General features: G+C 37.5%; 1 protein-coding gene across 5 annotated transcripts in view; it reads left to right on the top strand.

Moving 5' to 3' along the window:
- The window catches only part of LOC109097817 (SKI family transcriptional corepressor 1 homolog-B), a 43,926-nt gene that overhangs the window by 18,858 nt on the left and 3,011 nt on the right, over positions 1–22,057 (top strand). For 2 of the 5 annotated variants that reach the window (XR_006157112.1, XR_006157111.1), the window contains exons 1-2: positions 17,805–18,852; positions 19,725–21,471. Coding sequence is in view for 3 of the 5 variants with exons in the window: in XM_042744101.1 (XP_042600035.1) it covers positions 19,735–21,471 (1,737 nt within the window). In the remaining 2 variants the exon portion in view is untranslated. Of the gene's footprint in view, positions 1–3,594; positions 3,638–3,718; positions 3,934–17,804; positions 18,853–19,724; positions 21,472–22,057 lie in introns of those variants that run through there. The other 3 variants (XM_042744101.1, XM_042744100.1, XM_042744102.1) reach the window with 3 other exon arrangements.

Below are 22,057 nucleotides of genomic sequence, written 5' to 3'. Positions count from 1 at the left end.
TGGTTTATTTCTGCAGTATACTTGTTTTAATTAATTATTGTCTCAGGCAACCACTATATAATTCTATATATTCGCTATATATAATAATATCAAATGAAATCATTATTTTATATCCTTATATTTATCACTATAGAGGGCCCCTCATTTTTTTTTGTTTAATGCTTACACTTAGTTATATTCAGCATATAAAGACTGCTTATTTAAATTTTTTAAAAATGTGTGAATCATTTAAGCAAGACCTTTTTACAGTGCAACTGCAGTGTACTTTCTCTCAGAGACGCTTCCATATTATCATCTTTCCTTAGTTATTTTGTAAAGAACTCTGTAACCAACATTTTTATTTTAACACATGTGTTATTGGGAATATTTCACAGTGAAAAAAACAGGTAATTTTAAGTATTACTAGGCACTACTACTATTAAGAACTACTAGACAGCAGTTGTCGATATTGGTGTGTGTGTGTGTCTGTGTGTGTGTGTGTTTTGTGTGTCTTGGCATTTAACTGTGCGCCAGAGGCTGGGGTTTTGGGTAGGGTCCTTCGAAAGTGGGCGTGATAAAAATTTGCCCGCTGCTGAGAGAGGCCATGTCTGAGGTCGCAGCTAAACCCATGTGCCGCGGGCACCTGGCCGGCCCATAATTCCCACACAGATGAACAGAGTGCTAACCTCTGTCCTGACGGAGCTAACTCACCCGGATTTCATTTCACCCACAGGACTGTCATTTTGATAACAATGGGGCAGAGTGAAGAGAGACACAGAGGGCTTTCCTCTCTCCCTCTCTCATCTTACATTCTCCTTTACTCTTATCTCCATGGAGACCAAAGCCAAATGCCCTTGCTCAGCACCCAATGTCCTCCCTCTACCCTCTGCTTATTCTCTTCTGAAGTGAATTAGGGGCTCAAAAGCAGCTGTTGATCACAGGTAGCCACCTTTTTTTTCAGAAACTCCAAGGTCTGTCAATTAGAGCTGTGCTTTCATGGGCCTCGAGGTTGATTTTATCCATTTTGGATGACTGCTTTTGGATTATTTCAAAGGGAACCAAGAGAATGTGATGTTTTTTCAACTTTGGCCTGACACACATTATGGAGTTGGTAAACTTAACGTATTTATAACTTTTTACATGTGGCACACAACATAATGCAAAGAATCATTTATTAGAACCAAAGTGTCGAAATGGGCCAATATGGCTGATGAGAAATGATGCGATGAAGAGGAAATATGCGCTTTTATGATTACTTTCAAACTCTACTCTGGAACCTTACCCATAAAGATAATAAATATGCAAATTAAACTGTACCATTCATTCCAGAAACATCCCATTTGAATTTTAACATGAAAAAGCATTGTAATGTGATAAGTAATCAGTCTGCAAAATGTGCTAAATGCAAGTTTGAATTCCCTGTGAGATAAATAAGCAGGCGAAATGTGAGTTTTATTGCCGCTTTTAATGACAGTTCTTATTGACTTGGACAAATGGATAATACACCTAGCAAATGCGCATTAATATTATTTTCCAATTGCTCCGGCATGTGGTTGGCAATTAGAGTTATTTTAGCAATGCAGGATGAATTCATTATCCACGTCGACTGATACTTCATTTTCCAGCAGCAGAATGGATATTGTGTCAGGTAGGGGGTCTCTAGGTATTAACGCAGAGCGGAAAACAAGCCTTATTTGATTTAGAGAATGAATCAATAAATGCATTGTGGCTTTGTCTAAGAGGCCCTGTAAAATGAGCAAGTAATTTACTGCGTCCCGTCCAGGAAATAGGGCATTGAAGAAATCCACAAGGAGGGTGTCTCAGGACTGTCCTTTGATTGATCGACTCAAGATACAACAAAAGTTTCTGAATTCCCACCTTTATAACTCATTTGAAAGTTGCTTTCTGTGTTCTTAATTGCAAAGTTTGGTTCTACAGTACAGTCAAAGATTTGAATGTCAGTTTGGTTGTGAATCGCAGGACAACAATCTGTAGAGAGTTTCAGTTTTCATTTTTTTCTTTTTTCTTTTTTTTACATAAAAAGGACAATTTAATAGGAAATCTTCTTGTAAAATGTATTTTGGTCATTTTTGTTTTATTTACAATTTTACAGCATAGCAGGAAATGTCACCAGACACCAGATATGTCTTCTAACTCTGATGTGTAGTTCTTCGTGGAAATAAGTTTTTTTTTTTTTTTTTTAAAATACAGTTTACAGTTGCATTATTATTGTTGTTGCTAAAATGTTTGAAAATGTTGACATCCCTTTCTTGCATTGTCTTAGCCACTCAGCCTAAAGTAAAGGGCAGAGGAGAGGGTGATTCAGCATGCACAAACCTTAACTTCTTAAATGTAATATGCTATTAATTTAACCATATCTGTTCTATGAGCAAAAACAAATTGGATATAGTCATCTCATTTTTTTCTGTCTTTAAACCCTGAGGAAACATGTTGTGTTATTGCGTTTGCACTCTCTCTTCTGTCTGTCTCATGTTGCCTTAATACTCCATTTGAGCATGATCATTGGACGTGCAAATGATTGTTCGTTGTGAATTTAAAAAGAGTTGTATAATCCTTAAGAAGAAAAAAACTTGCCAGGACTTGTTACTTTTTGTTTGTGTTGAGAAAGAAAGCTGCGTTCTCATCAATCATTGCCATTCTGAACTAAATGGATGGTGCTGAAATCAATTTTTAAAGTTAAAAAATACACAACATACACTTTGGCATGCACCCAAATATGCTAATTCCCATTTATGGTTTGATGTCAACTTCAAATTAAATGAGATTTTAATTGAAAATGAGAATTTTTGTGTGGGGCCTCTTTGGAAAAGAGTGGCATGGGAGCGACGCTGGTTTTTTTTTCAGCCTGAGAAGAACATCGCCGAATGAGAGAAATCGGAAAAACAACATTTGAGAACGGGTTGAGCCTATATATGTGTTTCTTCAACCCTGCAATTCTCCAACAACCTAAGGGCTAGTGAAAGTGCAGTGTGAAATTAACGTTCTTTTCCGTATTCCCCCTCCAAATCAAGGCGCGGGCTATTAACATTTGTGTATTTTCATTATGGAAATGGTGTTAACACATGCCCACAGATTGCCACTAGCGATGCAATAATTTCCTCCCTGTGATCATAATGTGTCCGAATGAGTCGTTTTGATTATGACATGCTAATTACATATTGCCTCTCATCTTTTTCTTTTCAGCTTTTCAAATGCACTCCATCCAGGGATCTTTAATAGTGAGCTTTTATGAGTTTGAAGGAAAGGGGAGAGAGTGAGGGAAAAAAAATATATCATCATGCCCCATGTTCCTGTCGGCAGTGTGAGACCCACGCTTCACTGGCTCCCTTTAAACTTCCCAAATTGCATTTCACAATGAAGAAATACCCAAGCCCTTAACTGCCTGTATTAGATTAGACACCATTAGACGTAATAGAACATTTCTACCCCTGTGATATTTTCATAAGAGTTTGATGCGTTTGATTAATCTGGGCACATTTTATTGCATTAATGATTTTTCCTCGCTGTTCCACTGTAAAGACATCATATGTAGGCTAATGCTGTTTTCTGCCCCCGCTCTCCCTCCTTTCTCTCTCTCTCTCTCTGTCTCTGTAGCCTGTTCAAGCCTGCGCGTTTATTGCAATGCATTGCTGATGAGGTGAGTCGCCGTCTTATGTGCTTTCACTCCTAAAGTCATTGGTAATGGAGTGGAAAGCTTATATTTTGTTTCCTAATGAAGCACGGTGGAGTTGCAGGCAGAGCGACTCCATCTCGCTCAGTAACACCAGACTCAACTGCCCCCAGCTATCCTGCTCTGAGCTTGAACCGGGCAGGCCAGGCAGAACCACACAGCCGGCCTAAGGAGAAGAGGAGCTCGGGGGGGCAGTACGCAGCATGTTACCGGAGGGTTATGACGAGTCAGTTTCAGACGAGATAAAATGTGCAGACAAACAGGTAGACGCTTTTCAACATAAATATTTAACAGCTGGTTTTGTGAATTGGACATTTAAAGCACCGGTGGTTCTCCACTGGTTTTGCTTTAGGACCCATAGACCAAACAGTTTGCAAGTACTTAATGTTACCCAATAATGTAATCCAAGTCATATTCTTTTTTTATATTGTGTAATTGTATATTTTGTTCATGTTTTCAAGGATGTCATGCAACCTGTCCATATTGGCATCTGCTGGATTTAGTTGGCTTCTTCCAAATGGCATGAGTTTGTGCCAAAAATACTGGAGAATTTGACAACAAAAGATAAAGGAACATGTATTTCTGCCAAATACTGAAACTTGACAACAAAAGACATAAGAACATGAATTTGTCCTAAATACTGAAGTTTGACAACAAGAGATATAGGTATTCAAATTTGTGCCAAAATACCATAGTTTTGACTGCAAAAGATAAAGGAACATGAATTTGTGCCAAAAAAAATGCTGTAGACTTTGACAACAAAATATAAATGAACATGAATTTGTGCCGAAATATTGTAGAGTTTTACTTGACAATCAAGGATAAAGGAATATGAAATTGTGCCAAAAATACTGCAGAATTTGACAACAAAAGATGAAGGAACATGAATTTGTGCAGAGGTTGACAACAAAATATAAAGGAACTGAATTTGTGCCGAATACTGTAGTTTTGCAATAAAAGATAAGAAGTTAACAATATTTTTTATTATTTGCATTTAGCATTGTTTTTTATTGCTATACCTGTCAGAACAGACCTGTGGCCCACTTTCTTGGGTTGTGACCCCCCAGTTGAGAACCACTAGCTTAAAGCATAGTTTACAGATCATAAGTCATCTCCATAACAAATAATTCTCAGTTACAAGCCAAAAATAGCTTTTACTCAGCAACATTTCATGCAGTGCATCACTTACAGAAAAGACGGTCTGTGGCCTGCCCTGAAACGGTAATATTTTTACAATACACATAATTTTGCTAGGTGAAAGAAAAAAGATACAGCATTTGAACATTATTACTCTCATATGCCCTGGGTGTCTAAGAGAAGAGTTATTCTGAGCCCAGTTTCAAGAGCAAGGTCATTTTTAAAACACAATGTTTCTGACATTAACTAGGTCACCATTCACTCGCATTTCTCTCTCTCTCTCTCTTTCTCACACTGACTTTCTCCTAAACTAACTTCATGCCACAGCTGATAATTAAACACACTCAATTATCCCAAATTTAATGGGATTTCGGCACCAGTGTTGTATTTAAAAGGTAATGAATAATATTTTAATTGCATACAGTAAATGTGTGAGCCAAGTGTGGTTTTCTGTCACCACGTGTAATTATTAAGTTAAATCCATCTCATCTCATGTAGCTCTTGTTGAACATGGAACATTTCTACATGGTATAAGTCTACACTATTTGCATCTGCTGTTAGTTTCTGTGCATGCATGTGCGTGTGTGTGTGTGTGTGTGTGTGTGTGTGTGTGTGTGTGTGAGAGAGAGACAGAGAGAGAGAGAGAGAGAGAGAGAGAGAGAGAGAGAGAGAGAGAGAGAAACAAGCAAGAAAACTTTTGTAGACACTTTTTTATATATTTTCAGTGAGGTCCAAAAGTCCATTAGTCTACTAGTGACAGTACTTATATTTTGCTTTTTTTATTTATTATTAAATATATTGTATTTTTTTTAATGTAATTACATATGAAATATTATTTTAAACAAATATTAACATATTTCTCAGAATACCAATTTGAGTTTTAAATAGTTTAAAATTAACACATTTCAGAATGTCACATTTTGCCAAACCCTAAGAGCATCTTGTGCTTCATTGAAAGCAAATACTTCTAATCTTCTGTTGCTAATTTGCATATGTAATTAATGGCCTATAAATAGCATAGAATTTAAATATCTTACTGTATGTCATAATGTCATTTGAAATGTTCCAAATCCTATTAGGCTATCCCAGATTTTTTAGAGACTTGTACCCACTGCATGTGTGTTTGAGGTTCCACGTCTCTCTCTCTCTCACACACACACACACACCCAACATAGTGAAGTTGTCCTTTGCTTTATAGAAGTGTGTAATTAATAATTAAGTAGCTGCAGTTGTAATGGGTTGACCTTTCTGACCTGTTCATTACTCAGACGGCAAAGGCATCATTCAAAATCAGCCGCTGCGCTGCCGCCCCTCTCTCCCCCCCCTTGGCTAGAGAACACCTATTTCAGCATCTATATTCAGCTGACTAGCGGCCTAATATGGGTCTGGACTGAATTAAAACTCTCTGTTCCACTGAGAACGAAAAGCCTCTAAATCCCATTGAACAGCTTCCTGTCGTAATCCTGTTCAGTTTTTACTCTCTGGCACAAAGACGGGGATGAGGAAGACAAAAGAGAAAAATATAAGCCTGATACTGTGAGGTGAATGTCAGAACACTTTCACGCAAACTAAATGATTTTTGTAGCTTGCTTAATTTACTTACAAGGAGCTAATGTAACCTAAAAGTCATAAAAAATTATGTTCGTTAAGATTGTAAAATATAAGTATGAAAATATTAATTTGTTCTGAGATTACAGTTACATTAAATTTAACTGTTATTAAATTATTAATATTATTATAGGGTACCAACATATTGTGCATCCCTGAGCATTCCTAAAACAAGATACATATTTATTTATATAATATTTAATATTATATTTTTTATTTTGTTGACATTAACATACGTTTGCAGAAACTGAACAAGGAATTTCCACTTCCCATTAAGGGTTTTTTTTTTTTTAATTATTTATTTATTTATTTTTTGTTTGCCATGGGACTGGAAGAGGTAGTAAAAATTTAAATTATTATTTTTTTAGCTAGATGAGAAAAGGTAGAACTTGCTGGTTTACTGTTTTATGCTGGGATTCCATTTGATTTATTGTGACAGAAATTTGGGTTTTTTTTTTTTTTTTTGCTATAATAAATCTTGTTTTATCAAAAATAATATTATCAAAATTAATATTTTTATCTAAGCATTCCTAAAACAAGATACATTTACTTGCCAAAATGACAGAAGATAATAAATCTTGTTTTCTGAAGGATTGTTTTATCAAAATGAAGAGTTTTTGTTTTGTTTTGTTTGTTTGTTTTTTGCAAGGAAAAATATAGAGTAAGAAAAAATGTTTTTTCCCCTTTGAAGTAAGTGTATTCATTGGCAGATTTATATTTACTATTTTTAAAGCATAAACTCAATAAACAAAACTTAATATCATAAGTCATTTCGATTCTCAAGTAAATGCATCTTGACTTAATCTCAGTACTGGAAAACAAGCTACTTAATAAGTAAGAAATTATGTTATATGTAATATAAATATTAAGAAAACCGAAATGAGAGACAGTTTTCCACAACTGAATTAAGCTCAACCAAAAACTTTTTTTTTTTTATTGTAGGTCTGTCTGCATTTATCCACTCCTTCTTCTGTTTGCAATGACACAGAACAGACAAAAATAATCAGGCAACATTACAAGTACCTTGCATTTAACCATCTTTACAGTAATTACCACTCAGCCTCTTTGCTTTAAATCCAATTGAACCGCTGTAGTAATATGTATTTACTAGTCACATTCTGTGGGTGGGATAAGCTGTTATGTGAGTAGCATTTAGTAATGATGAGCATTAGTGTCCTCCAAAAGAGCTTTCATCCCTCTCTCTTTCTCTCTCCTACGTGAAAGGCTGCTGCCATTATGAATACATGCATGTCTGCTGGCCAGATTGCCTGGCTCAGTAGATGGAGCTCACGCAAGGCTGCCTAGCCTGCGGTGCTGCAGTTAGGAGGGGATGCAGGACTCTGGATAATGATACATTGCTCCTCTGAGCAGCCACAGCTTTTCCACCCCCTCTCACCTAAAGAAAAGTGGGGGGAAATGTTGTGAGTTAATTTAAATGGCCGAATGCATCATGGCAGGTTACTGGGGCTGAGGCAAAGCAGCCAAGAGGTGTTTCTGTGAGCTTCAATTAGATTGGGCTTGTGAGGGTTGATAGCTTGCACTTATTGCCCCTGTGTTTCGCTTGTGTTGTTGTGATTGTTGCTATGTTCACAGCATCTCCTGGACTGTTTTGGTATGTAACATGAATGAGATGTCACGGGTGAGTTCTCCCCGTATTCGCTACAGCAGAATTGAACAACTCCTCTGCCGTGATTGTAATTCGCTTTGAATTGGAAGGTCTGGTGTTGGCGACCTCTGATCAGATCTTTCTTTTAATTACTAAGCATCGTGCTTGTGGCAGCTTGAGCGCATTGCCTCACTGAGATGTTTTTGAAACTTTAGATTTTCAGCTATCATTAACATGTTAATGAAAATATCTTTCATTCAGGAGGTCATAGTACAGAAACATCCTTGATCTGGAATCTTGTCTGTTTGGTAACCATGGTGATTTCGGTTAGAACTTTGCAGATCTTAAATTAAAGCGATAGTTCACTCAAAAGTGAATCTTCCATTATTTACTCACCATCATGTCATTCCAAACCTGTATTAGTTTTTTTTTTCTTTTCTGTAGAATGCAAAGGCTGTTTTTTTGAAGAAGAAGAACATTATAAACCTTAATCAGGTTAGTTGCCATATTGATTTTAATGTGAATGAAATGGAAGCCATAAGAATAGGCACTCAATGAATTGTCACAACTTTTTGTGAGTTTTTGTGAGTTTTTTCAGCTGAATCATCAGTATGTTTGTTACATAACTGTACAGTCCACTGAATACACTATACTTTTATCTCTTACAGCCTTGTTTTTCGTTCCTGTTAAAATTTATATATGGCACTACCATGACCAAGGTCTATTGACTTTCATTGTATGGACTTCTGTGTTCTACAGAAAATAAAAAATCACACTTCCAGGTTTGGAATGACATGACGGTTATTAAATGATATTGAATTTTAATTAAACTATCCCTTGAAGACTTTTACAGAAACATCTGGCTTAAGTTTTGGAGTTGTACAGTATATATGCAATAGTTGATATTGCTTTGGATTTGTTTGATATGGTTCTGGTTGGTGGACAAAATGAAATGAAAATATCAAAAATGAAAATTCTGTCATTACTTACTCACCCTCATGCCATTCCAAACTTGTAAGACCTTCGTTCATCTTCGGAACAAATTAAGATATTTTTTGATTAAATCCAAGAGTTTTCTAACCCTCCTTAGATCCACCACCATTCACGAAAGTACCGACCCAGAAGGGTAGTAAGGACATCTATAAAATATAGTCAGTGTGACATCAGTGGATCAACCATAATTTTACGAAGCTAAGAGAATACTTTTTGTGTGCAAAGAAACCTAAAATAATGACTTTATTCAACAATTTCTTCTCTTCCAGGTCAGTCCACCACCATTCACGAAAGTACCATGATGCACACAATGTCCTTTTTACATTTCTATGCCTTGATCATGGTAGTACCATTGCTGTCTATGGAGGGTCAGAAAGCTCTCGGATTTAATCAAAAATATCTTTATGTGTCTTCTGAAGATGAACGAATGTTTTACGGGTTTGGAACGAGTGAGTAATTGATGACAGAATTTTCATTTTTGGGTGAACTATCCCTTCAAGTGCAAATATCACACTTGCAGTTGAAGGGAACCTTTCACACACCTCCACAGCTGTCAATCATTCTTCAATCACAAACAGACTACAGTTGCACAGTTACTTGTGTAATACAGCTTAATTATTGAGGCGATACCTCTTAAACACAGAATATTCGTGATGGGGGTGTCTGGCTGTCCTCTGTTCTCTGCAGTAGCACACTTTATGTCCATTGTCTGCAAGTAACAAAGGGGGTTCAGTTGCTGGAAAAAAAAAACTTCATGTAGGTGTTCCTATGGCTCAGTGGTAGAGCATTGCGTTAGCAGCACAAATGGTTTTGGGTTTGATTCCCAGGGAACACACATACTGTTAAAAAAAAAATGTATATCCTGATAAAAGCGTCTGCTAAATGCATAAATGTAAATGTAGACTGTGTTTATAACCCAGAAGGGACATAATGGTTTCTGACTAACTCTAAGCTCTTAATCAAAGACAAATCTATATTCTGTCATTATTCCTTTCTGTTACCCACCTGTTAAGAGATGAATATTGCTCTTGTGAATATAGAGAAAGAGAAGAGAATTGAGACTGAATGTATGGTTTAGAAAAATTGGTGTATTGATATGGATTGATGAAAATATCACAATGTAATAAGAATTTATTTATTTATTTTTGACTAGTGATATCAAGGGATTTTGAGACACCAGAGAAGGTCATTTTGTGTGTGTGTGTGTGTGTGTGTGTGTGTAACAGCTGCTGTTTGTAGACCGCTGGCCTTATTTACACAAACTAGTTGCCTTAAGCATGACATTGGCCTGGTCATTAGAGGACCAATACCCATCTCTCCATAGCTATTTATAGTGTAGCCCTCACATGCATAATTAATCAGATGCTAACAGGCTATACCCTAAAATCCCGTCCTCTCTCCTCTTCCTCATATCACATAATCATTTTATCAGGGCCACTGATACATAATGTAAAAATAGATACATACTACAATCAGTACTGATTACACCAAATACTGGCTAAGCACATATGGAACACTATTAGGGAAAATATACAATTTACACAAAACTTTCATACCTGTGTGCCTTTTTTTTCTTTTTTTTTTTTTTTTTTTTTTGTAGAGCACAAAATATGAAATTTTGAACTCAATTTTTTTTGTTCATACAATGAAAGCCAGTGAGATCTATTTTTTTTTTTCATAGGAAACAAAATCGACAAAAACATTCTTCATGATATAGGTATTCTTTTGTGTTCCTCAGAGGAAAGAAAGTCATGTGGGTTTGGAACGAAATATGATGGAATTTTAAATGTAAATGATGATGGAATTTTACTTTTTGTGAACTGTCCCTTTAATACAAATTACAAAAACTTTTGACACTGACTGATATTTCCAACCTGTTAGAGATGTCAAGCAGATGGTCACACCTAGGTCGCTCAAGCTGTTTGCACTTGGTACATCTGAGAGTACAGATTTCCGCACATTGGACAGCGGTCCCATAAAGAGCCCCAAATTTACACACGCACACCTTCAGTCTCACCTCTTGCAGCAAAGAACTTTTAGTATTCTAATAGTAGGAGTTAATTCACTGCTACTCCTACAGGGAAAGATGATGAGGAGGACGAAGATCAGATCAGGGCTTTTGGTGAAGATAGCCGATGGCGTCACCCCACACAGTTGCTCCTTTCTGCATACATATAACCCCTCTAGAGCCTTTCCATCTGTATGGAAATGTAGCCTCCACAGCTGGAATCCAGCAAAGCACTGTCCTTTTACTAATAGTTATTATCTCTGTGGACTACCCCTCTGATAGACCTCGCAAAACAAGCAAGTCGCATCTTTATGTTAATGCCCCGCTATAGTATACCAGCGCCTCGGGCGGCACACGGGCCCAGGCGCCAGATTTCATTACTATAATTCCCATTATCGCGGGCTGAGGCTCGTTCTGTGATTGGCACTATTGGCCAACACGCTGAGGTGATGGAACTGCCTTTTTGAGGTGATGCTCTTTTTCAGATTTAATATGCATTTCTTGCAGCCTGCAAAAATCGGTCAAAATGAGGTCAAGCGGTACTTTCTTACCTTTTTAACTTTGCAACAAATCAAAATGTTTTCTACACTGTTAAAAATCATTGGTAATCTTTAAAGAATCTTTAACATCCATGGAACATTTCCATTGCACCAAGCTTCTCTACTAGTTCTTCACACTAAGAAAAAAATGGTTCTTTTAAAAGCTATTCACTGAAAGGTTCTTTGAAGAACCCAAAATTGTTCTTCTATAGCACTGCCATAAAACCAGCCTCTATTTCTAAGAGTGTAGCTGTTGTAAAATGCTTCTTTTAAGTATAAAGGAGCTTTGTCAGTCAATCTGGACTCTATATGTTAGCGTGTGGCGAGAGCGTGCTGTGTGCGTGTTTGTGATTGAAGAATGATTGACAGCTGTGGTTGTGTGTGAAAGGGTTCCCCTTTCCTCAGGATGCCCTCACTGTCACACTGCCTTTTAGCACCTTTGTTCCCATCTTCTCTCCTGAGAGCAGGTCTCCGCAGTGACAGATGAGGCTCCGTTTGTGACAAAAGGGTTCTTGTGCTCTTGGCTGTTGTGAACAGACTCAGACACGCATACGCACGTCGCAGATAACCTCTATAATGCCTTACACTTTTAAGCGTGGTACAAATTCAAAAATCTGTTCAAATTTGGTGAGATAAATGCATGCTACAGATGCATTTTACAACATGATATAAGTATGTTTCAAACACACAGACCTCCAACAGTAAGATAAAGTGATGGGCTTTATAGAGAACAGCAGATGTAAGACAAAGTGTTGTGATTTGCAGTAGGCAGTGCCGGGTCGTTGCAAATTGTAGTCCGTTACTTATAACAAACTACATGATGAAAATTGTAGTAGTATATTATGTATTAGATTACACATTATGTAATCAGACTACTTTTTAGATTACTTTTAGATTACTTAATAATTCTGTAAAAAACTAATACTAAAAACTGTCAAACAGATCAAAATAAAACAACTGAAGTTAAAAATATAAAAATTTATAAAAAAACAAAAACTTAAAAAAAAAAACAAAAAAAAAATAAATTATCAAAAACCTAGAAAATTATAAAGAAGTAGATAAACAGCAGATGTAAGACAAGGCATTGCTGGGTAGATTACTTACAAATTGTAGTCTGTTATTGATAGCAAACTATGTGATGAAAATTGTAGTTAGTAGTGTAATATATTAGATTGCACATTTTAAAGTAATTTTATCAGACTACTAAAAAAAGTTTTTGTACATAAAATAAAATGGAAATATTTTGTTTACCTGCATGTCATTAATCAGTATCAAAGAATTAATACATTAATTAATACAATAATGTGCTGTCATTGTGTGAATATTGTATAGTCATTTATTTAACAACATTTTTTAATGTAATATCAACTAATAACAAGTACTTAATATTTGGAATCTGATTACGTAATTATGTATAATCAGTTACTACCCAGTGTTTGCAGATGGTGTTTGTGTATATATGTCTGTTTGAAAGCTGTTGAGGTTGACAGGCCAAAGTGCAAGAAAGGTTTTTAAGGAGGGCGATGAGCATCAAACTAGGAGTGGAGTGATGTTTTGTTTACACATTAGCAAGTTGAAGGAACCTCTGCTTTTACTTTCAATACTCTCTCACCACCTCACCCCAGAGATTTCCCTAACATCCCTGTCTGCTGCTGTTTCTTTCAAGCATGACATAAACACATACACACATAGCCGAAGCGCCATTGCTCTCCTGTTTGACCTTGACAGGCTATATGGCTTTTGAAGGGCTGGTGTAAATCTACACTTAGAGAATCTGCTGTGCTGCTCCACAGCACAATTAGTTAAAAAGAGACATTATTCCCAAAATAATAGAGCCAGTGCTGTGGAACTGAAATTGGCCATGGCCGGCAGTCTGGGAGCTCTGAGCTGCGTTTTACTTTCATGGGAATAAAACTATTAGTATGTAAATCTGTAAAGTCCCCATTATTATACTGACCCTTTTAGCTACCACTCTCATTCTGCCAATCTACTCTCTCCTATTTTCCCACTTAGCACTGCTTGTGCCTTTCATCGAGTGCATGTCATATCATAACTCATACAGCCCCGTTATGCATTATGCAATGCACATAAACAGCTGCAAAGCTAGTCTTCCTGTTGGTAATGTATGATTACAGACAGTCTTATGAAAATCTACGTGCTTCTCAATTTCACACAGACACACACACAAACATGCTTTTCTCCGCCGCGCACAGACATACTGCATCTCCCAACACCATCTAATGAGGTGATGACCAACCACTTGTTATAATTGCTTTAGACTCCTTTTAATTTTCAAGCTTATTAATCATATGTAGAGTTATTTAAAAATGCATAAATTAATCTTGGATTAAAAAGCCGATCAAAGCCTCAAAACAATTAAAGAGTAAGGTGAGATTTCCCTAGGGCTGGCAGTTTTATTTTAATGGAGTGTTCAGGTGGTTATCACAGTTTGATGTGCAGGCTGTGATTAATGTAGGAACACTTAAATGAGTTTTCTTTCCTTCAGTCTTGTAAAGGTAAGCATGATCCACATAATGACCCTCCTGATTCATCTCTTAATAACTTTCTCTTTTTCTTGCTGTCATTGTGTAATAACAGAGGCTGACTTTTCTGCAGCTTCTTTTAAAACTGTTTATAATATGCTGTTTTCTGTCCAAAAAGCTTTTGATCATCTCTTATGTTGTTAAAATTAGTCTGATTTAATGAACATACTAAATGAATTATAGTGTGACTGTGATTTGCCTTATTTTAGGAATGATTCCACTTGAGTCTTCATTTGTTTTTTGTGTATTTCTCTTTTGATAATGTCAAGGATTAACCAACCCAATTGGTAAACTAAAATAAATACTTATTTTTTCTTAGTTTTTTTTTTCTTTTTTGGTTTTGTTTAGTCTCTGCAATTTAAAATCTTCTAGTGGAGTCTAAGCACAGTGACCCTGTGTCAAGGGAACCAAGAGTGACAAGTTCGTTTTAAAAGCCTTGTTTGTTTTGAACCTAATTTTCTGAGTTGACAAGTAAAATTACCGTAGCTGCCACTCACAAATGGGCAGCCTCACTACCTCATCAGGTGACCCTACCCTGACCCTTACAGACACGCTGAAGGACGGAGACAAAGCAGCATAAAAACTCACTTATGTGTGCACTCGTATCAATAATACAGGGGCCTAGGACATGGGAGCCAAGAAAATGGTTTATGCCATCTCTCATAACTGATCTTGCTCATTAGTTTCTCAACTTGCTTTTACAGCAGCACAATGCAGCCCACTTTTCATTGAATATTCGGCAGCAAAATTCCACCAGTTTTCTTGTACACATTCAGTGGTTAACCTTTCAAGTAATCTTGAGCAAATATTTTTTTTATGTAATTATTTGGATATGTTTGAATATATTTTAGTTTGGGAAATGTGTGATATTTTGTGAAACCTATTTATGTTTTGTCGAGATAGCTTTATGATGCAAGATTAGCGATGTTGTTATGGTAACCAAAAAGTCTAACTCTATTCGCGAAAGGTAGCCTATACATTTAGCACACTCTGGCAAACTTGCAATAGAATTTTTGCTTAGTCCTACTGAAATGTTGCCGAAACATATAAACACCTTTGTAAATTTTTAAAACCTCCATCTTATAAATGAGCATAAATAATTAACCCGGTGTGATTTGCTGACTGCTTCGCCATTCACAAGCGCACATCCTTTCAGTCGCTCATTTGTAGTGCAGCTGTTGCGCCTTTTCTCGTTTATATTGTGCAGTGCGTGCTGCACAGCCTTCACTATTCAGTCCACCTGGGTTGACACAGTGTGCCAGCCCTCATACACAAGTATTACCGGGACGCCTTTATCAATGTCCAGTAATTAAATTGTCACCGTTTAATTTTCTGGCCACACCGATCCTTTTGGAGCAATCCGCTCTTAATAAAGGATCTAATCGAAATGCTATTTCGAAGTGAAACAAAAAAGGCGTTGAAACGCGGCCCAAGTGTGGCGAGCCAGCTGGGATCGATAAAGGAGAAGAGGATTGATTTGTCCCTAAAATTAAATTTATTGGGGTCATGGTTTTATGCTATTACCTCGTAGAAATAGTGTTTACTCTGAAGCTCCTTTCTGAGGAGAATTTGTAAGGGGTTATTTAATGTTCATATTTATAGGTTTTGGCTTGTAACTTTTAAAGAAAGTTACATTTAGTCTGCTCTTTCTTCAAAGACCATTAAACTTGTCCAAACGAGCTGTCTAACGGGAATGAATAGGGGTCACTGGAACCTTCCTGACGCTTTACAACAACACAACACGGTTTCTACAGTGTTCTTGTTCTAATCTGTCGATATGCCAGCACGTGCAATCCAATAGTAATTAAGCTTGAAAAATTGTGTTTGGTCAGGCTTGCTACGTTCTTCAACAGGCCTACTCCTATATTTCGAAAAGAAAAATCATGCAATTGGATTTTTTTATTTTCTTAAACCACAAGGGGTAGCATATATTTGGCCTATAATGGTAATACCAGCAGCTTATTTAGCCTAAGGGTAAACAAATTCTTATGATTTCATATATTCATCCGTAATTGTGTATGCAAACGTATGCATAGGTCTTGCAGAAATGTCCGTCGTCATTACTGATACTCTCAAAGTTCAGCTAGTTGTTACTTGCAGTAGGCTATTTTTATGTTCATGATGTGATCGCCAAAGCGACGCAATGAGTTTAAAAAAAAAGAAATGTATGTAATCGGTGTATTTTGACTTAGCTAAGTAATAAATAAATAGGATAAATAAATAAACAGTAATTCAGTTGACAAATTGAATTTACGAGGACGTTTAAACAGACCTACATTTTATTGTTATTTTTCGATTGCAATTTTTTTTTACAGGGACTCAAATTTACGTGTTTAATGCTTTTAATACTTAGGATTCACGCATGCATGTAGCCATGTCTATGCCTGTACTGTTGAAACTGACTGCAGCTTTTATGTAGAAATGTTGAATAGAAAAACTATAATGTCTCCCGTCCATTAAACTACTACTAAAGAACTTTTTCAGTTATTTTCCATTTGAAATAATAATAATACTGCATTATTGATGTTGTTGTTGTTGTTATTTTGTTTTAGTTAATTGTTATTGTTCATTTTTATTATTATTATTAGCCTATTATCATCATCATCAGTATAACAACCAGTGTATATTGGCACATCGTTGAGTGTTCTATGTTCTAGAATGGGGTCTCTAATTTCTTAAGGATCAACAAAGAGGCTAAATTAAATATAGGCTAGTGTGAGGTGTCGGATTCCCTTACCTGCTCCGAATCCAACCATGATGGGTAAGTAAAAGAAATAATGGATAACAATATGGCATTCAGCTCGGTCCCTGAATAATTTAAAAGAAGTGAATAATTACAGTCCAAAATGGTAATTATTGTTGGCGAGAAAGAAAGTCTCTTGCCTGTGAAAGTCAATAGTACTGGGCTGGGTCGCATTACTCCAAACTCCCTCCCCAGGTCCTCCCTTCGCTATCAGTATTGTAGAAAGCGTTCGTTTTCACATCACAAGCATTCTGGAGAGTATCACGAACAGTTAGCGAGGATAAAAGCAAGAATAAAGTTCACTTTAATCATGAAATTCATTCTGGTATTGCTTAAAGTGCATTTATAGGATGTTTGTTTCAATTGATTTTGTTTTCATGATGGTCCATCACACATCATTTAAGCAAAATAACGATTTTTGTAGCCATAATTTAATGCTTTATTATGCAATTTTATTGTAATCCTTTTTATTATTAATATTATTATTAATTATTGCCCTATGCATCCCATATTCCCTTCAAGATAGAATCCACTTGATTTTGCGTTGTATCTGAAATATTTAATGCAGACACGGCTTTCAAGCTGAATTTAAGGCGTAACGTTGTAAATTACGCTTAGTCTTCATAAGAATGATTGCTTCTAAAAGATAAACTAACCCGTGGGAACTAAAACATATGCGGGCAACAGCACACCCCTAACCCACGCCGATCCAAATAGCCCCCGGAGACAATCATTGCTTAGCCTAAAAGTCCCCCGGCACCATGCAGTTTCAATAACACTATAGTTTATTTTTAAACTGACACTGAATACAGATGAAAAGGCTCGAGGCCATTCCCGTTTTCCGTTTCTGTTTATGCACTCTTTTAATTTATGCTATTTCTTATGATTTCCATAAAAATTTCCCTTTCAAAACAAAATAAATGGTAAGTTGTGCACAAAATAAATGATGTTTCATCTACTTTCTTTTTCTTTGGTAAGTGCATGAGTGTATTTGTATAGGTTTTGACAGTGGTCCAGTCAGACGTTGACATCGGTGCACGAGCCTCGTGGTCATTGACTGGTTTGTAAATAGCCTACCTAACATTATAAACGTTTCCCTAAACGACTTGGCCTTGATCATTTCTTTTCTTCGTTTTGTAAACATTTGGTACAAGAGACTTAATCAGATGACTCCTCCTTTCTCCGATTTATTTTTTATTAAACATTTTCTTTCTTTTTCTTTTTCTTTTAAAGTTGGTATTTGTATTCATTAGGTTTTGGTTCGATTTAAAAAGCATGCAACAAAACCTAATCACCGTTATGCTGTAAAGAAAACATTTTATTGTAGCTATTAAAAGCACTCAACAAAACAGGCTATCCGGTTTCCTCAGAACGCACCAGCCCCACGTTCAAACGCGAAAAGTGGTATTTCACATTAAACAAACCTTTTCGTAGATTACATACAGCATTTAGATTACTACTACTAGGTTGGCTAATCTAAAGTCTTCCTTAATGCCACGCACGCCCCCCACACACTGGCAGACAAGCAATCACTTTCATGTGTTAAAAGATCACGTGGTGAACTTTAAACGTCTCCAGGCCTCGATGACAGCACTGACTGTCGTCCCCATTGGTCCCGAAGGCAAATAGTTAATGTAAATATGCTGGCGCTAAGTGGGAGTGCCTCGCCATTAGTTTAGCTGTCACTTGAGCGCTGTCGAATGTCTTCAGTGGTTGTGTCGTTGAGGTCCGCACTAGCATGTGGTCACCCTCCGCGCGCACCTCAACACTAGTCGCGGGAGAGCCGAGTACGATGCAAGTCCACGCGCTCTAACAGGCCTGAGATAAACCCGCTACACAAGCGCTCGTGGACATTTTATATTAGATCGGCGCGATTCCAAGGCGTCTGATTACCAGAACGCTCTAATAGAGGACAGACAGAGCGCATTTATCCAAAGGACTCGAAGGTTTCGAATACGCGTTTTCCTCCACAAATAAAAGGCACTTCGCTTTCTTCTGAAAAAAGGTGAGATTTGTTTATGTTTGCAGTGTAAATTCTTGTTTATTTAACTGTTCAGAGGCAAAACAAAAAAAGCCTAATCGCGAGGAGCTGCGACAATAACCAAACACTGTCTGTATCTTTATCCACAATTTGTCCAAAAGCATAGCCTACTGCTTTGTTGTAAACATTATAAATAAGCTACATGCGTATTAAAACACGGGCTATAAATATGTGCAATCTATTTAAATATATAGCCTCTTTACAATGTCTATAGATTTCTAATCAATTGTAGCTACTTGATGCGCATTTTAAGTTTTACTTAAATTTAAAATAGAAAAATGAGTTGTAATCTTAATTATTGTTCATTTGGATTATCAACAGATCAAAGATGTGAAGCGCATCTTTAGTAATTACAATTAAAGCGGCTTAAAGCTTTTTACACCTTTGTTAAGCTCTTTGGCAAGGCTCAAGGAATAATTTCCTTCCGCTTTTTCCTCTATAATCCCTTGTGTTGACACAACGCCTGTTTGCGACTGTCTTTTGTTCAACTCAAAAAGTATACTTATATTGTAAACAAACTGTAAATAAATTAAAATGGGCTAAGTGGAATTTGGTAAAGTTAATAGCCTACCACTACGGCCATCTCGTTAGTCTATATTTACAAAGATCTTTAGACAGATTTAAAAAATAAAATAAATAGATTAATGTAACCAGGGTGGCCATCGAGGCATTTCTGCTACTGCTTCTTCTCTTTAGGCTATTATTATTATTACATTTGATCTTTTTACAATTCTGTAAAATAAGACAATAATAGCCTACGTCATTTTTTGTTTCAGTTTGTAAATCAGTGTACACAATAGTGTACTTAAAAACATTCCTTCTATTCATCTTCGCAGATTTCCAGGAATGGAATCCATCCCAAATCAGCTGCCGGCTGGAAGAGACTCCAGCTGTTCGCCGAACTCTAAACAAGACTTGCAGTCTTACTCTGGGCCAACACTTAAGCCGAACCAAGTCAGTGAGACCTCTTTATATGGAATACCGATCGTTTCACTAGTCATAGACGGTCAAGAGAGACTTTGCCTAGCCCAAATATCCAACACTCTCCTGAAGAGCTACAGCTACAACGAAATCCACAACCGGCGCGTGGCCCTGGGCATCACTTGTGTGCAGTGCACTCCGGTCCAGCTGGAGATTCTCAGGCGCGCGGGGGCTATGCCTATTTCCTCTAGACGCTGTGGGATGATAACAAAGCGAGAGGCCGAGAGGCTTTGCAAGTCGTTTCTGGGCGCCCACAGCCCGCCGAAATTACCAGAAAATTTCGCTTTTGACGTGTCGCACGAATGCGCGTGGGGCAGCCGGGGCAATTTCATCCCGGCCAGATACAACAGCTCGAGAGCGAAGTGCATTAAGTGCTCGTTCTGCAACATGTATTTCTCTCCAAACAAGTTCATCTTTCACTCCCATCGCACGCCGGAGTCCAAATACACGCAACCCGACGCAGCAAACTTCAATTCGTGGAGAAGACACTTAAAACTATCCGATAAAAACTCACCGGACGACGTGTCCCATGCCTGGGAAGACGTCAAAGCCATGTTTAACGGTGGCAGCCGCAAGAGGACGCTGCCAGTCGGTGGGTCTGGTAGTTCGTCCTCGTTTAGTACGCAAGCACCGAGAGGTCAGACCCAGGGGGAACCGTCTGAGGTGCCCCACAAAACTCTCCGATGTGAGGATGACAGAGTGAACGTGACGATGCCGAGTAGCATACGCAGTTACCCCGTTATTCCGGTGCCCAGTAAGAGTTTTGGGATGTTACAGAAAATTCCACCACCGCTCTTTCCACATCCATACGGTTTCCCGGCGTTTGGATTGTGTCAGAAGAAGGATGACGGTGTGGTGATGGGAGAGCCGAACAAAACAAACCTGTCAGGTGTGTTCTGGCCGAGCGCGAAGGACAGCGCCTATCCCTCCTTTCCGATGTTTTGGCCTACAACAGGCAGCTTGGCCATGCCAACATACCACCATGCCCAGCCTAAACCTCCACCTGACGTGTTGTGCACTAGACATAGTGAGCTAGACGTGTCAGAGCAAAGTGACCGAAGCACGAGCACCCCTAAAGACAGTCTACTTGATAACGAACGGTGTTCCAGCACTCAGTCTACCAGAAACGAGGAGGATAAATCTGGGGATGAGAGCAGGTCTATAGAAGGGATGCCAGCCACCCCAAGAAAAATAAGCTACATATCTGCATTCAGGCCGGTTGTTAAAGATGTTGAGAGCATCGCAAAGCTATACGGAAACAGGGCTCCGTATTCTGGTCCTCGATCTGGTTATATGTCACCAGATTTCTTGAGTGAAAGTTCTAGTTACAGATCGGTGTCTCCGGACGTGGACAGCGTGGACGATCCGGATGTGGATGTGGAGTCACATAAAGTGCACGAGGACGAGGAGTGTTTGCAGCTGACTGTGGATGACCGGCGGAGTCCTCACGGTTTGACCGTAGCGCAAAGTGACGGGGTTAAAGGTCAAGACCAAGACAATAGCCAAATGCACACCTTGAGTGATCTACACACGACGAATTCAAGTGAAACGCGGTCGTCTGATTTGGAGAGCCACGGCAATAAGCACGCTACGCGATTTGAAGTGAGTAACTAAATCATGCGTAATTCCTGCGATTTTGTATTAATAGCTAAGATTCTTTTCTCATTATTTGAAAAGGCAGGGTTAGGTAGCCTATTAAACGGCTTTATTTTTTGAAAATATTCATTATTATATTTATTCTAAACATTATATTTATTCTCTATTAGTTTAAAATATAAATATCTAAAGTTCCTCGTTATATAAAAGCCGTCAGAAAAGTAGAATTAAGGAAATGTCTTTTTTTTTATAATTTGAATGTTTTTCTTTTTCCCTTCAACTATAAGTATTTTTTTTCGATTTATTTAAAATTTTATTAAGTGTGTTTTATTCTAATCTAATTTATATAATCCGGCTAATTATTGTTAATGTTTTAAAATGAGTAAGTAAGGTGAATGCATCCAGATAATGGGGATAATTGTCGCGCTGCTTTTGAAACTTACTGATTAATTCAAGAAATTTGTTGTTAGTAGATATGGCTCTTCATTATCTTGGTTCTTTGAAAATGTAATTAGATCAAAATAGCGGACGTTCCATTCGTATTCTAATCGCATTCAAATAGGAAATGCAAAATTGGATAACTGCGAATAAT

This window comes from Cyprinus carpio, chromosome B18, assembly GCF_018340385.1.
Source record: "Cyprinus carpio isolate SPL01 chromosome B18, ASM1834038v1, whole genome shotgun sequence".
Taxonomy (NCBI): domain Eukaryota; kingdom Metazoa; phylum Chordata; class Actinopteri; order Cypriniformes; family Cyprinidae; genus Cyprinus; species Cyprinus carpio.
The sequence above is the reverse complement of the archived record's forward strand: the minus strand, read 5'-3'. Positions and strand labels throughout refer to the sequence as shown.